The sequence below is a fragment of the Semicossyphus pulcher genome, unplaced genomic scaffold (genome assembly GCF_022749685.1).
Source record: "Semicossyphus pulcher isolate SPU_LCO1_2020_fin unplaced genomic scaffold, fSemPul1.0.p SCAF_14, whole genome shotgun sequence".
Classification (NCBI taxonomy): domain Eukaryota; kingdom Metazoa; phylum Chordata; class Actinopteri; order Labriformes; family Labridae; genus Semicossyphus; species Semicossyphus pulcher.
Genome location: NW_027211648.1, coordinates 12,873,885 through 12,890,627, shown reverse-complemented (window position 1 = coordinate 12,890,627; position 16,743 = coordinate 12,873,885). Strand labels below are relative to the sequence as shown.

The window sequence follows — 16,743 nt, the reverse complement described above, 5'->3', positions numbered from 1 at the left end:
GCCTCTTCAGGTCTAGAGAACATCCTAACCCTGCAGGGATTGTTTGGTATTTTCCACGCTGATGGAGTCCGACTAACAGGCGTTATTTCTACTATTCTGTCAAAAGCGTGCACCACAAATTAAAAAAAAAGAACTTTAATGCCTGATAACTGCAGTCTTCCCTCTGTGTGTGTGTGTGTGTGTGTGTGTGTGCGTGATAGTACTCCGGATTGTGCCGTGCCCCGCGGTCCCGTTACGACTGTGTGCGTGCCAGCAGAGCCCTCTCCTCCTCTCCCCTCTCAGCTGCTATTTTTGCCCTGTTCTTATGTAAGCCGCTCCTGACGCGCTGGAGACAGAGGCAGAGTACGGAGTTGGGATGGTGAGAGCATCCCCAGCGGACACACACACACACACACACACATACACTCGCCTGCACGTGCAAACACACACATACAGAGATTATATAGAGTAAGGGGAGGGAATGTGTGACATATGCAAACATACAGAGCAAAAACCGCCCAGTGATGCTCCGCTGGCTGTCAGATGGTGACAGTATGCATACGGAGGCAACCTTAAACCAACAGCAGAACTGTGTGCGCCTTGGCAACAGCACTGTGCACGTACGTGTGCGTGTGTATGACTGTAAGGTGCACGGGCACACTGTGTAGATTACCGCAGTAACTACAATCATGAGTTTTTAAAATCTATTTCATCTCTCTCCTCAGCTCCCGTTTTATTTTCTCTGCAGGAGCAGTGCTCTCTAACATGATCACTTCATGGTTCTGGGCATGTTGTCAGAGCACTGCGATTCTGGCCCTTACCATGTTTATTTTTAGCCGCATCTAAATCTAACAAGAAGAGCTTGTTCTGCGGTTGTACTCAAATCAGTCCGGATGAGAGCAGTAGTTAAATTTCGCTGATTCCAATCTGTGATTTCATGATGGCCATAAAATAATTTAGATAGTGGTCAGGTCCGCAGGTTCAGCTACGGAAGCAAACATAGACTCACCGGCCACCTCATTAGGTTCACATGTACAATCTAATGCAGTTCAATACAACAGTACTGCCATGGATTCTGCTGTTAGGAAGTTTGGTTTGTTGAGAGTGGGAAGTGTGTGAATTCAGTCATGCTTATTACAGAGGCCGTAGTTAAAGGTGATGTTGTACTGAGCTACATTATATTGAGATGTGTCTCTAATTATTTGTGCTCCCTATGTACATGCATGAGGGGGCCAGAGTGTTAGAAACTCCTCTGAAAATAATGCAGCTCAGTGCAGCCCCACCACTAATAAAGACCCTGACGCTGAAATATCATTGAATCACCACCTCTATGACAGCTTAGAAAGAAGCCTGTACATTACAGGCAACATAAAAGGAAACCTTATGGCTGAGCTGGTGTACTGGATTACATTAGATCTTTCAGGTGTACCTAGTGAAGTGGCCGGTGAGTGTACATGTGGAACATAATTATCATTACACACATCTTAGAAAATAGAGGGTTACATTTTGATTACATTTTCATACAGAACTACAGCTTCAAATTGATGTAAACTCAAATATTATTGTTGATTTAACAATAATTTCCCCACAATTTGGTTTGAATGTATGTATTGAATTAGGACAGTGCACATTAATCAGCCGTACACTTCAAAGCACAATAGCTACATTTCATCCGTAGTCCTCAGGAAGGTACTTCAGACTGAAGTCCAGAGTTCGTTTCACTTCCCCGAAGGCAACATATCTTTTTTTTGTTTAAGATAATTTTGTGGCTTTTTACCTTTAATGTAAAGGACAGCTGAAGAGAGGCAGGAAATGTGGGGAGTAGGGAGTGGATGACATGCACCAAATGATCGGCAGACCAGGAGTCGAACCTGCGATCAGTGCGTCGAGGACTGTAGCCTCTGTACACGGGGTGCCTGCTCAACCAACTGAGCCAAGCCTATATATACATATATATAACTAAAGATGTATATATATATATATATATATATATATATATATATATATATATATATATATATATATATATATATATATATATATATATATATATATATATATGTATGTTGATCTTGTTTCAGAGCACTTCTTTTAATACAATTCATAGAATTATGTTTGATGTCAGCTCAATTTTCCAACAGTCACAGACAGCCTGAAATTATCGCTGCATTTCTTTAGTATCCGTGCGCATCTCTGTGTTTGTGTGTGTTTAATCCATCAGTTATTATTATACAAAGCTGAGGTCTCTGAGTCTAATCAAAAATCAAAGCTCAGGTTGAGATCTAATGTTTTTTTTATTTTTGAAGTTGCTTCCATCTTTGTTTGTTCCTCTCTCTTCTATATTGCTACCCCCTCCCCCCTTTCCCATTTTATTCCTCTCATTCTGTTTCAATTTATCTGTGATCTATTTCCATGCAAGGTGAAGAAGTAAACAAAGTGCACAGAACATGGTGAGAATTGTGTCTAAGGAAAGCCAATGTATAACTTCTACATAATGCAGCCGACAAACATAACTCGACCCCCACAGCGTGCACACACGTGCCGCAATCTCCATAAATTAGGGCCGTCAGCGTGCGTAAGGGTGTAATAACTGACACCTGGTAATGAGCAGGCCTTTCTCAGCCAACCAGCGGAGAGGGATTCGGTTGGGTTAGAAGTGTGGGGGGTGGTAGAGGTCAGAGATCAGGGGTCAAGGGCACCTCCTGAGGGGTTTGGCTTTAGCATCCCTAAATTGAGGGATGTGGTGACACAGCGGGACATGGGGGTACCCCAACAGGGAATTGAAGTGTGTCCCAGCCAGCTGGGGTTGGAGATATTATATAAGGGAATATGCATGGTAAATTTGATTGAGGAAAGTAACCGCTACCAGCATGACTTGGCAGATGGAAGACAGATTGATTTATGTCTGTTGTGTGATTTGACCCCGTCCATGCATGTGTGATAAGCCCCTCTAATGTGAGGAGCTGCTTTTAAAGCTTAGGACAGAAAGTAGACCCTATGTGAGCTTACACAAGTAACAAAACAGAAAAGAGGCAAAAGAATTAAAAAAAATGGCCGCCAACCTTTTTAAAAGACTTGTAAGATATCTCCTTTCTACTGCTTGACTCCACCGACCTACAAGGATAAGAGTGCATGTACGTGCACACACCTTATCAGAAGATGACAGCTGCCTCGGTCATCTTAGCCGTGCATTTGTGTCTATCTGTGGATGCACGTGATGCCCGTTCACTGACGCAGCATCAGCAGCAGCCCGCACCGTGAATACTGCATGGCCTCAAGAAAGAGAGGATGGAGGAAACAAGGGAAGAGGAAGGGAGACGGAGGAAACAAAGAGCAGGAGAAAAGCTTCGGTTGTTAAGATGAAGGGCGGCGTAGGGTGGGGAGGAGGGGAAGACGAGGAAGAGATGGGAGGAAGGGAGATGGGGTGGGGGTGGGGGGGTAGTGTGAGGAGCAGGGAGGAGAGAGTGACTAAGAGATAAAAGTGGAGTGAGTGGATGCGAGTGTGTTTGTGTGATGAGCGGATGGCCTCGGGGAGCGGTCGACTCACTGTGCTGCTCTGCGGATGTGCTGACGGGCTCCGGGCCGTTTGCTCACTCGCTCGCCCCGCCGCTTCGCTCGCTTGCAAAGAGGACAGGGGTTGGAGGGGTGCAGGTGAGACGGGTGAGGTGGGTTAGAAAGTAGGGGGGAAAAAAAGAGGGAAAAATGTGGAAAAGAGAGAAAGGTGACGTAAGAAATCAGAAAAAGGAAGAAGAGCGCAGTTGACCTTTTTTCCAAATGGGTTTAGGAGCATGGAAGGGGAGTAGAACTAGAGTGAAGAAGAGGGATGAGTTGACAGGTGAGCGTTGTAGAAGTGGCCAAATAAGATGCTTCTATCCTCCGCTGGGGGTAAGGGTGACGGGGGATACAGGGAAGGAACCGGGCCTCTGTTCTGTAACAAGGAAGTAACCAATAAACCAGCTTGCATCCCATTGGTGCAGCTGTGTGCACCCTCTCCATCCAGTTAGCGTGTGTTCTGCTTATTCGCATGTACGCACAAATGGAGTAAAGCAGCCTATGAGTAGGCATAATGAGCACTTGTGCATAATGTGAAGTGAACAGTATGCTTGTGTATGGAAATGTGTGCGCAATTGATCTGCAGCGTGTGAAAGAACAGCAAGATTGTGTTTGCAAACCAACAGTGATCATCCTAAACACATCACATCGGATTGTGGACCCCCGGACGACGAGGCAGAGCCGCTGCTGCCCTCTGACATGCGGATGTCACTTTGACTGTTGAGGGTTCATCCTTGCTCGAGTGTTTCCACACACACATGTATGACGGTACGCTACCGAAGAGTTGCTTTAACGCAGATGTGAGAAACTTATAATTTGGGAGCGTGTTGAATGGGGGGTCTTTATGCAACATCCCAGGGAAGCCAGCAGATTGAGACTAGTGTTGCTGAATATGGAAAGAGGGCACACAGCAAAGGCTGCTGGGAGTTTCTGATTGGCTGCTAATGTTGCTATCCAGGCTGGGATTGGTGGAGCTGACGCAGCCCGACATCACGTTGTCGGGACTAAACCCTTTTGAACTGAGGCAAAGCAGAGAGGCACAGATCTCAAAACACACACATATGTGCACACACACACACACACTTGCAGATACACACCCACATACACGTATTAAAAGGAAGTATTGCATGAAACTGAATGCATCTGTACATGATAGTTCCACATGCACTCATAGAGTGTGTATATAAACCAGGATGTTGATCGTGTCAGGAGGAAACAGAATTCCTAATGTTCCTGGGCTCGTCTCCATACATGATGATCTCTGGTGACTCAGTTGAAAGGGAAAAACTTCCTTAATTTCTCCATTCTCTTTTAAGCCCAGCTCTAAGGTGGACAGAATAAATTGGAGCTTAAGCATGCGTGAAGGCACAGCCAACGGGCCCCTTTCCACCACTCCACGCCACATTTGTCAAATCAGAGGAGTTTCTGCCGCACGTGAATCGAGGATCGGAGACGGAGAAACGCGGGGATACACATTAAAGTCACGCACGGGGGAGCGAAGAAGAACGTATATTTGTGGTTATTTCAGTAGATGTCGCCTTGCTTTAACTGTGACAAAAAAAAAACAAGTAGTGGAGTGCATAGTCAATGAGCTGCATGCTATTAATAAAACATGAGATGAGACAAGGCGGTGAGTCAGGGGAAATGCATGACTACTCCTTTGGCCTCACTGCCTTTGCCCCGTGGCGTGTCGGCTCGACTTGTGCCTTTGCCCGTAGTAAGACGCGTCTCTGCCCTCGGGTATGGTGAGCAGGAGAAGCATCGCACCTGATGGTTGTTGAAACTTAAATTTTAAGACCTGATGAAACACCTGGCCTGTCGGCTAACATATGCATCCTTCTGTATTCTTGTGGTAGACGCAGAAACATGGCTGACATTTGAGCGTATGTAGGTCACGCAGGGTTTGAGAAAACAAGCGCGGCAGATGCAAAAGAGATGACGAGGGCGCCGTAACCGAGTGTCTGTTTTAAGGCTGAAGTCCGACTCTATGCATCTTTGATACCTTCCCAACTTGTCATGGCCCCTCCCTACATTCAATATGAGTGAGCAGAGTACCTCTTTGCCTGTCCTTTCTCCCTCACACACACACTCACACACATCCTCCCTGTGCCCTCCCGGTGCATTAATGTTCTTACATCACCTCCTCCAGTGAGCACAGAGAACAAGAGAGCAAAAAAAGAGACTGGGAGAGATGGAGAGATGAGTTATGGGGGATGGGGTTCTTGTCGCTCGTGTCGCTGCCGGGTTTCGGGGGAGTTAAGAGGCGGGTGGGGGGGGGAGAGACGTGTGTCATTAAAGAGGAGAGTTGAGGTAGCAGGATACGGATGCTATGAAGTTGAACATATGTGGCATGTATAGAGTAGTAAATGCTACACCAAAGTTCCTGCGATTTACCACTTCATAATCAAGAGAACCCAGAATAGATTAAGGATCACCATTGCATCAGTCAGAAGCATAAATGTGAAGTGAATGACAAAAGCCTGGCTGACGTTGGATGAAGAACGCGCCACGCACACGCTCCAACACAGAGACGTCTCTTTTTGTGCAGTTAGGGCTCGAACATGCACCACACTGGTGCGCCTCTCCATGGATGGCTGGATCTCAGACACATTAACACTGTCTGGCGTTGACTTACACCCATGAGACCTCCCCCCCCCACCACCACCACAACACACACGCAGGCACACGTCTGGGCATCATCCTTCTGCTCTAATACACCCCGCGCCCCTCGGGACGGGTCTTATTTGAGGGCAACTTTTGGGTTCGTGTGGGTTTGTGTGCGTACGTGACGTGCGTGCTTGCTACCTTGCGTTGGATCGTGGCCTTCCCAGAAGGTTTTGAGCAGCGTCTCGAGGCTGATGTCTTCAGGGGGAAAGACCACTCTCACCACCTCAGTGTGACCGGTCAGACCTGAAGAAGAAACACACAAGTTGCATAAATAGAAAGAAATGCTGTGTGACGTTTGAGCTTCTGCTTCTGCTTGACTTGGTCTTCCCTCCAATCCTATCGCCCTCCTAAATTCTGCAAAACACTGGAGATAAGAAAAGAGTCAAACAAAAATCATGATGTCTGCATTTCCTGACAAAGTATGAAAAAAATGTCAGCTGAAATTCAGAGACCAAAAACGGAATATCATCCTTAAGAGTTTGGTGTCACTGAGTGCACGTGCCAGGGGTACAAGAAATTCAGCTTGAATCCACACAGAGCTTTGTTGTTGCTTATGGCACAATGGGAGAGAGGGATAAAGAGAGAGAGAGAAAGAGCGAGAGAGAGAGAGAGACAAGGCACGGCAAAGGTTGGAGCTTATGGTGAAAGTTGCCAAAAGCACACAGACACCTGCTACTGTCTGCAGCTGCCAGGACCCCAAAGCTTCAACATGCTGCCTGCAGGCATTCTCAAACTTTGGCATGCTTTAGGCCTCACATGCAGGTGTATGCACGCAAACACACACACACATATACAGCAGAGGAGATACGCTCACATATGTCAACACTAACACGTACCTTTCTTTAATGTAAATAGTTGTTACCCAAGGAATTTGTTAGTAGCAGCTATTCCCTTCTCTTGTATATTTATATATAGATGCACACACACATGTACACACACACACACACACATATAGATGCATCATTGCAGACAATGGGAGAAGGGCTGCCAAATTCATGCATCTGGCCGAAGACCCACTTTCTGTCTCCACATGAAGCCCAGAGGATCCTCTCACGCCAAACGAACGTGGAAGACTTCACCTGTTTAAACAGTTGTTGGCTTAATCCACGACAGGCAGGCTTTTAGGTGGATACTTACAGTCTGTCATGAGTGTACGACTAAGAATAAATGTGTGCCTTTAATAGAACAACTTATCATAAGGACATATTATACTTTAAGTGTTAAGCTTAAAGCTCAAAGGGGTGCTGGAAGAGTGCAGAAACAGGTACATTTATTCACATTCTATAGCATCGCCCCAGAGTACAGGACTCCTGGAGAGCAGTTCATGACTGCATCATTGGTCAGGCAGTCCCCTTCTGCTTTCGACTATTCTTCCATTCTGAAAGGGACAGTTTATTCAAGCTATACTGAATGGGTCCAGACTGCTATCCTGCTAGGTAGAAGGGTGCTTGTCCAACAATGGAAGTCAGCTTACACCCCATCAATCACTGATTGGTATAATCTACTCGCCAGGGTGGGCGCATATGAACGGGTCTCCTACTCACTGCTGGGTAGGAACGATCAGAACGACTCGAAGTGGGAAATATTTCTTCTGTATATTAAGACGCCTTAAGGACAACAGGACGTAGCCCCCCTTCTGTATGTCATCTTTCTTGTGTGTGTTTACTAGGTCCTTTTTTTTTAACTTTTCTTGCTGTTAAGTTTCTGTTGTAAGTGATGTATTTATGTTTTGTATTTTCCATTGTTTGATATGCTGGTATGTCTGTTATAACTCAATACAAATGTAGAGGTTCTAAATGTGCAAAGTCCCCTGTACGGCCATGTTCTGCTGAGACTCGCAAGGACAGCCTTCAAGCCAGAAAGAAGGGCAGAGCAGCACCCAAACTCTCACAATATCTAAACAAAAGGCTGCGGTCACAACCGGTAGTGAGACTGGTTGTGGGCGAGCAGCCACAGTAAGAAAGTCAATTAAAAAGGTCGAACAAAAAGAAAAACATCAAAAAATTGCTGAACAGGTGAAAGTGCTCGTCTGTGAATTCCTACGCTCGTTTAAGCTGAAGAAGGTGAAAGGCTAAAGGTGATGCAGAGCGGCAGCACTAAAGCTGCCAGAGATTATTTTGCTGAAGGACACTTCAGCAGGGCGAAAAAGCTCCCAGCCAAAGTCACCAGGCCGTCCTGTCGTCTCCTCTCCGGTTCTCTGCAGGTGGACACAGTCAAACAAGGAAGAGAATGTCTCACAAATACCGTGTACATCATGGCGTTTTCTCTTTTCTTTCAACAGTAGTTTCAGGTGTCAATCATGCGGGTTAAGTTGTACGACTAACAACATTGTACTTATTTCGTCATTGAGGTATGAGGAGAGTTGGAGCCCATTGCAACACTGTAGATGAAAAGTACAAAAGGTTACAGCATCATCTCTTGATTCTGTCCAACGTGCTGCGAAACAGACAATGCTGTGAATTAGTCAAGACAAAATATTCAGATTGCTAACAACATCTTCCATCAATCTCTCAGCCGTCTGCATCATGTGTCATCCCAATACAAATTTGACTGCGCCTCAAGCTCTCCTGTTTCTGTCAGTCAGACCATCCACCTATCCTGCCTGTCCTTCCATCCTTCCCTGGCTCTGCTGACAGTTCAATCATTCCCTTCTTCCTGTCCGTCCGTCTGTCTGTCTGTCCTGCCCTGGCTGTGTTGACAGCTCCTCGGTCTCATGCCGTCGCAGTGTTCTGCTCCGTCATGGCCACTGGAGCGACGCCTGCAACCTCTCAGCCGATGGACAGGCAGCCATTCTTTCTCACACTCAAATTTTTCTTTCCGTTCAAAAAGTTTATTTTACCCGTTTCCCTCCCCTCACTCGCCGCAGCTCTCAATCTCTCCTTTTTTTCTGTCATCTGTCTCCATCTCCATCGTCCTCTTATAGCTGACCATCTTGTTGCTGGGAGGCTGACAGGAAGAGAGACTTGGAGACACATAGAGAACATACAATCCCTTTAAGGGCTCTGCTCAGAAAGTCTGCCAGCCAAGCCCAAACATCTCTCCCCTCCTCTCCCATGTCCCCCGTGCTGCGCCTGCACCTAGACTCCATGCCTGCCTGTAATGATGTGCCCTCGCAAATGAAGACGCCAAAGCAGCTCACGTCTTCCAAAACTCAAAGAGGTAGACTAGACAGCAACATTGGAATTATACATCAATTCCTACATTAATCTATCGAATGATTTGGACATAAAAAGGAGGGAATATTTTGCAGAAAATGCACCGAATTCGAGCTCGTATCGGCAACATCACGATCGGCAAAATCTCAGCACATTCACGGCGCTTCATACACAGTAACCTCTGTTTGCAAAAAACGCCGCAGTACAGCACAGTACAGAGCCCAATCCTTACAAGTAGGTCATGGGGGGGCGGGGACAGGCGGTGGGGGGGGGGGGTGCAGCCCATCTGGAGCAGTGCATTCTGAGTAGTTGACTGCAGATGAAGGGAAGGCGGCAAGAGGATGAGAGCGCTGTACTTAAAACGCCCTCTCCGAAAATCTGTATCATTTTCTTCTTCCTTTGCATTTTTTTTTTTGGCTCTTGAACCCTGACTGATCTCACGGGAAAAAAAAAAAAAGATGTCCTGCCAGCCGACATCACCTCCTCAGAGGGAGGGAGCGCGAGCAGGTAACGTATATCAAAGAGCAGAAGATATACGTTGCAGAGGGGTGTTACCTGTGCAGACCTCTTCGTAAAAGGGGTTAGGTGTGAAGCCGCCGGCGTAGCCCACTTGTGTGGAGAAGACTCCTGGAAGGCGCCAGAAAAGTTTCTCTACTCCCCAGAAACAGCCCATACCTGCACAGAAAGACAGCAAGCAAACACACGCACACACACACTCAGTATTTATGTGGTGCGAGAGCGAGCACAGAGAGGGCAACACTTCACCAAAATGTGTCAATAACCACAAACTGGTAACAGACGACTCCATATTGGGCCGAATCTGATTACAAAAATGTGTGACTGTGCAGTCTCACCAAACATGATGGTCTCCATGCCGTCTGGAAAAGGCTCCACAGTGGGATTCCCATTGACTGCATGCTTGTCTGTGAGGGGAAACAGTGTTAAAATAGATCAAAACAGTGTTTTAACAGCACAAATTACAGTATATGAGAAAGAGAGGCCCATTAGCGGCCTCGGCTAGGCCTCATAGGTCTGCACGTCGGCACAGGCTGACCCGGGCCAGCGGATCAGAGGCAGAGGCTTCTGCACTGGAAGACATTTAAGAGATTACTCGGCTTTGACCGCCATTCTATCCCCGCTGTCCTCTCTTCAATACCCACAATTAAACACAATCATGCAGTTACTTTCTGATCTCTCTTTTATTCTACTGCACTGTCTGTGAATGTATGTGCGTGGAGTGCATCGCTCAGCACGGCTGGGCGTCCACAAAGCTAACCTCTGAAGACACTTCGGGAGCCGACACTTGTATAACCTCACGAGCAGCCCTAATCTTCCGCACGTTAAAAATACCTCATAAGTAAAACAAACTGAAGTGCTGAGAGGTGGCGGGTGGAGTGAGGGGGGGGGGGGGGGGGTTGGGGGGGGGGGCACTCTTCTGCCAACTGTGCTGCGTGGAATTAGAGCGCTAAAAAGGAAGTGTGTGTGTGTGTGTGTATCCCCACAGATGTGTGAGGAGGATTAGGGTTTAAGAAGACTGAGGTGACTTAGCGTGCAAATCTCCACTAAGCAAGGCTGGTTTGTACTGCAACCACTAATATTAGTCTACAGATAAACAGGCCACAGGGTACACTAAGGGCTTAGGCACATACCATTAATGGATGCTTGCTCTAAGTTCAATGTGTGATTGCTCTCTGGCTTTACAGGATGTGATGTGTGGCATTGACGTTAATCAAAACAATCTGATACGGACATATTATTTGATTCAGGCTACATGCTTTCGAAGTCTTGAGTGATAAGTTTAAAGCTTGCACCAGCATTAAAAGGACTTAGTGCGCGACCTGACGCCTAAAGATTAACCAGCGTTTTGAAGAGTATTAGAAGCGACAGTTGGTTAGATACCAAAACAGGTAGTACCAGTATCGGCATTGAATACTGTCTAAATTGTTATTGGCAAATACGAGAGCCAATGAAAATGATTTCAGGTTAAAGTGCTAATCATCAAGTTATCAGTTTTGTTCTCTTAGGCGGCGCCTATGGAGTAATTGCGGGAGCACACTTCCCAGATATCCAGACAGTGTTGCATGTGTGACGTCCACGGTTGGCTCCGGTTGTAACTCTTGATTTTCCTCGCTGACGGTCGCTTTCCTTTTCAGACTGTTTGCTTCATCTGAGCGTCTGAGCGATTTTCACTTATTTTTGAAGTTGTATCTGTAGTCATCCATCTTTTCTTTGTTTGTTCAGCCATAGTAGATTACTGTTTACTCACAACACTTACAGAGACCGGAAAAGCAACTGGCTTTCATCAGTGGGCCATAGGCTCAATCACCGTTGTTTAACCTCATTCGGCGATAGATAGCAACTTAATAACAGCATTATTTCAACCAATAATATACATGTGTTACCACACTGGTAACGGAAAGGTTCTAAGAACATCTCAAAAGAAGCAAAAGAGGCACTTGACCTGGTACCACCTGTCCTGCTGTGCCCCCTCAAGGGCACTTTCTCATATTAGCCAAACAGCTTTGGTTTGTGCGTACAGTAACAGATTGCAGAAGCATGAAAGGACCCCTAAAATGTCACAGAGGCCTGGCTGCCTTCAGGCAGTCCCTTCCTGCCCTCCTGTTGTGCGACAGTTCTGTCTTTTAGCAGCAGGTTGTTCGGCACTGCCAGGTCATGTTCACGGGCACAGTCAGCTACAATCAGAGTGTATCTGTGTCAGTGACTGTGCAGGCTAAATATTCCACAGGGGTGACTTAAGGTGGATGAAGGACAGGAAAAATCTTTATCCTTTCCTGCGAATTTGCTCCCTCTCTATCCTCTGCTCACTCTCACCCGCCTGTCCTGCCTCTCTGGCCAGAGAGATAAAAAGCACTGAAGTTGCCAAATGAGGGAGAGAAATTGAGAGAGTGAGAGAGAGACAAGTGTGCGATAGAGGAGGAGGAGTGGGAGGAGGAGAGATCAGCCTGCCAAAACAATAAAAGGAGTAAATAGCCAGTGAGAAGCAACAGATGAGGGGAGCAGAAAGGCAGTGAAGGATTCTTTTGGCTTTCAGACCATCATGCCTTTAGGCGCTATATAAAAAGACAGAGCACTTCATCCAAGAGAGAACACAGGGAAAACAAACAAGCAAACAAATAAACAAACAAAAAAAAAAGAGGTAAAAATGAAGACGGCCAAGAACACGCCGACACAGCGCTGTCCAGAGAAGCCAAGTGTGAGCCAACCCTCCCCGCCCTCCATCTTCACTTCACACTCTCTTCCTCACACCACCTTCCCATCATCCCTCATTCTCCTCTTACAGACACGTGCATGCCCGCCTGCACGCACACAAGCACGCAATCAGCCGCACAATCGCTCACACACCAACCTCTGCTGTGGGTATTTCTCCCATGGAGCAGCTGGCAGAGGTCCAGGTGGTGCCAGGCTGGCTCCTTTCACTGTGCCTAGCCCAGCGTCCCCCACCCCCACCCCCTGCCCCCCCCCTGCCAGCCCAGCGCCCACACCCCATTCTGCCAGAATTACCCCACCTTAACACACACAGGCACAGAGAAAGAACTGGCTGAATACCCTCACTACGCTGCCTCACTACGCCAGCAAAAGAGAGAACAGAGGACGAGAAAAACACAAGCAGGGCGGGTGACTGACTGAGCTTACAAAAGAAGAAAACAGGCTGAATATGGGGGAAGGATTCATGAAAAGGATTTTTTTCCAACTTGGATGAGATATGGGCGTAATTTCTTTTGTGCACCTTTGTTTTTGAGGATATCTGAAAAGCACAGTACAGTACAGCGGGACTGAAGCGGAAACTTTGGTCACCTTTTGTTTCTTTTTGCATGGTGGTTGTAGGCGGTTGGACCAGAACCAAAATATCGGACCCGGCGCTGTGCCACATTGCTTGTATCATGGCTACCATCATTCAAGGGCACAACAATCTGTTGCTCAGCGGATAACAACGTCAAGTTGTACTTGTTTCGGTGGGCTTTTAGTCTTTGTAACCCTTCGATTCTAGCTGTGGTCCCGTGTTTCTCACCCGTAAAACTGAAGTCCAAGCGCTGCTGCCCCCTCATGCAGAGACACGGGAGAGGTACCATCCCTGGATGCCAAAACTGGTAACGGAAAAGGTCGATTTCCAGGCTGCTCTGTTTATTTCCTTCCAAAAAAAATCCATTCTCTCTCTCCTTCCCCCTCTCTCTCTCTCTCTTCCTCTTCCTCTTCCCTCCCTCTTCCTCTTTCTAGCTTCACACAGGTTGGCAGAGAGTCAGGCACGAGTCGTCGGAGGAGGCTGACGCTTTATACCGATGCCAACTACCCTCTGCTGTATGGGAGAATGGGTGGGGGAGGTAGGAGTGGGGCAACAGAGGGGAGGGGAGAAGAGGAAAGAGGCAAGACTGAACGGAGGTGGTCGATTTTTGAGAACAGTGTGAGGTAAGTAACAATCAACCCAACTTTGTGTTGTGACACTTGGGGTGGAACACTGTCTGGACTCTGATGGGAAAAAACTTTGAAGCCATACATACATACTGTATCCTAGCAACGGAAACAGTTGCTATGGAGAAGACTATACCTAGTATGGCTGCATCATCTGCTTCCAGCAAGATGGAGGCACATCCTGTTGAGGCCTGGTCTCATATCTTTACTCCAACACTGATGAAGTGGCACAAATTAATAAATGGGACTTTTTAACTACAAAACAGAGAGAAAATGAAACTTAATTTACGTTTTTAATATATAAAAATCTATTTTCTTGAGTCACGTGGGCTGGAGTCAATCCCAGCATGCATTCTTGCAGGATCTGTATTCCCCCTGTCGGAAACTCATGCAGGTTCGGGTCACAACAGAAGATGTATTTTGCGCTAAGGCAACAGTGGAAATCAGTGAGCCACAGTGCTACCCATAAGCAATCCCTCACATTAATTATCTACTGTTTGTTTACTTAATTTGCATGCTTTCCCATTTGGTTACATAGTCTTTCTTCCCGCTCTGAGCTTATTGCAAAAGCCACAAAAAAAAAAAAAATCAAGGGCATCTAGGACAGCAGAGATCGGGAAACAACTGAGAAATAATTCCAGAAATATATCTTCGCCATGAACCTGCTTTGAAGAGTTATAGTGAAGCAAGTAACAGAGATTGATTTTGGTCAGCTGACCTCCCCCATCCTGTTTGGAAGAAATATTGGCAGTCTATCCTGCACTGACTCAAAATAATAGCTACTGTGCCCCTACCATGTAGCAATCTGCCACTGGATCATTCTCGCCAAGGTCACAGAGTACATTATACAGACTGAAGCGAGGGAGGGGACGCAGGACACCGGGACATCAGAACAAGGAACAAGCAGCTTCTTTAAAGAGGCTGGAGGGGAAGAAGCAACTTTCAAAATTAGTGATCTTCATTGTGGAGAGGACAAACGTGTGCACTCACACTCTCAAATGCGCACGCAGGGCTGGGACTGCACAGGGAATATGTGGAGAGACAGTCCTTGCAATCCCTAAATTACTCATGCTTACTGGCCCACAGCGACAAACACACAAGCGTGCTATTCCAACACACACACACAGGAACAACCCCGTCCCCACCTAAGCTGCACCCCACGGTGAAAGGGGAGGAACAGATTTCTGCCATGCGGTGTCTCCGAGCTGCTCCGACAGACGGAGCAGGAACTTACGACGGGGCGGAGCCTTCATGCGCATAATGCCCAGATGGGCCCCTGGACGCTGCGGCACAGCTTCCTCCTATGCACTCACACCCTGCTCCCACAATGCACTTTGAGGGCACCTCAATGGAGTAGGTGAGGAAAGGGATCAGGGTGAAGTCGCAAAATGTTTCACCCTTTTAAGTGCACTTCTAGAAGCACTCCTGTCCCACAATCGTATGATGAACAGCTGAATTCAAGGATAAAAAAGGTTTGCTGTGGTACTGCAAGAATGGTGAAAATTACAAAGGAAGAAAAATAGGGTGTTTAAAACTATCAGGCACTAAAACAGTCGCTGGACACAAAAGGTTTTAAAACTAAAATAACGCCAGAATGAGCTAACATTGTAATCCATTCCCATTATTTCATTCCAGATTATCCAGCCTTCTATCCACCCCTCATGCCGCCCTTGCCACGTTACATTTACCCACAGAAAATGTAACAAGGGCGTGCCTCACATACTCACACAGCACTGTTGTGCCCTGCAGGCTTTGCTGTTTAAGATCCTCCATTGTCTAACATGAAGGACTACTTGAAGACACAAGCACACACTTTAAAAAGGTTTAGACACCCTGAATGATTACGATCTGCCATTGCTGTTGTCTGTCTTTTCTGTTGATTGGAGACATTAAAAAAAGTTTTAAACTAGTGGTATATCCAAACTTAACACTAATTCTAGCTATTGCTGAGGAAGCAAGGGGAGGGGGAGGTTTCTTTAACTCACAATTTCAAAAAAGCACAGAGATGTTTTAGATAAATTGCATTGTGTAGGCTGAGCTAGTTTAGCTGCAAGTTGCTACAGTTTGGCCTTCATTTGAAAATCAGTGTATCAGCTAAAAGTCAATTTATTTAAAAATAATATCTGTCTTAACAGATCAAACTAGTTTATTCCTTAATAAAACAGCTATACGCCATTATCTGTCGATATTTCTCTACTTTGGATGGATTTCAGGTCACCGCGCGTGCGTTCGTGGCCCGTAACTCCAGCACGTGAACAGCTTACAAAGCGTCATCCCCCACCTCCTGCCAACACATCACTCTGGGTATAACCTGTCACTGTGTGTTATTTACCTGCCACGACTATTTTCTCCTCTCTTCCTTTCAAAGCGCGGTCTCTGCTTGGCAGGTGGGTTTTTTCAGCCATTGAGTCAGCAGCAGCGAGCGACACAGAAAGTAGAAGGAACCACACGGTGTGTTGTTGTTGTGTACGTGAGGCACAGTCTTCCGGGATGCCACCAGAGCGCAACGTTACGTTTTACAGCGGGGTTTAGTGTGATGGAGAGGGGGAGGGAGGGATGGGGAGACGACGGTGAAAACGCCATCAATATGAATATTCATCGTGCGTGGGCAACGTCGTGCACTGCATATTAACTAATCAAGGGGTTAATATGACTTTGGCACAAAAGCCTACAGTGCGCCGTGTGCGGGAACGAAATTAAATTTAAATAAATATCCAGGCCGTGCTGCATTCAAATGAGCTCGCTCCAATTATCAGCCCCCCATTCAGTGGGAGGTGCTTCTGCTACATCAGGCTGGAGTGTGGATGTATGGCTGGGTAGGTTTCCCTTTGTGGTTCATTTTACAGGCGTGTTCTGGGTTAATCCTGATGAGTAACAACTTCAAGAGACCACAGTTAATAGCCTATGAAATGGTTCAAGCCCTGCATTTATTGTACAAAAGTTAAAAAGCATCTGCAAAGGA

The 16,743-nt window shown here is 46.6% G+C and overlaps 1 protein-coding gene across 1 annotated transcript in view; it reads right to left on the bottom strand.

Moving 5' to 3' along the window:
• msrab (methionine sulfoxide reductase Ab) overlaps positions 1 to 16,201 on the bottom strand; it is a 31,850-nt gene extending 15,649 nt beyond the window's left edge. The window contains exons 1-4 of the mRNA XM_069661727.1: positions 16,114 to 16,201; positions 10,208 to 10,276; positions 9,909 to 10,028; positions 6,337 to 6,441 (exon numbers count right to left, since the gene is read on the bottom strand). Coding sequence (XP_069517828.1) covers positions 6,337 to 6,441; positions 9,909 to 10,028; positions 10,208 to 10,276; positions 16,114 to 16,186 — 367 coding nt within the window. The 5' untranslated portion in view covers positions 16,187 to 16,201. The remainder of the gene's footprint in view (positions 1 to 6,336; positions 6,442 to 9,908; positions 10,029 to 10,207; positions 10,277 to 16,113) is intronic.
• Between the last annotated feature and the right edge of the window lie 542 nt (positions 16,202 to 16,743).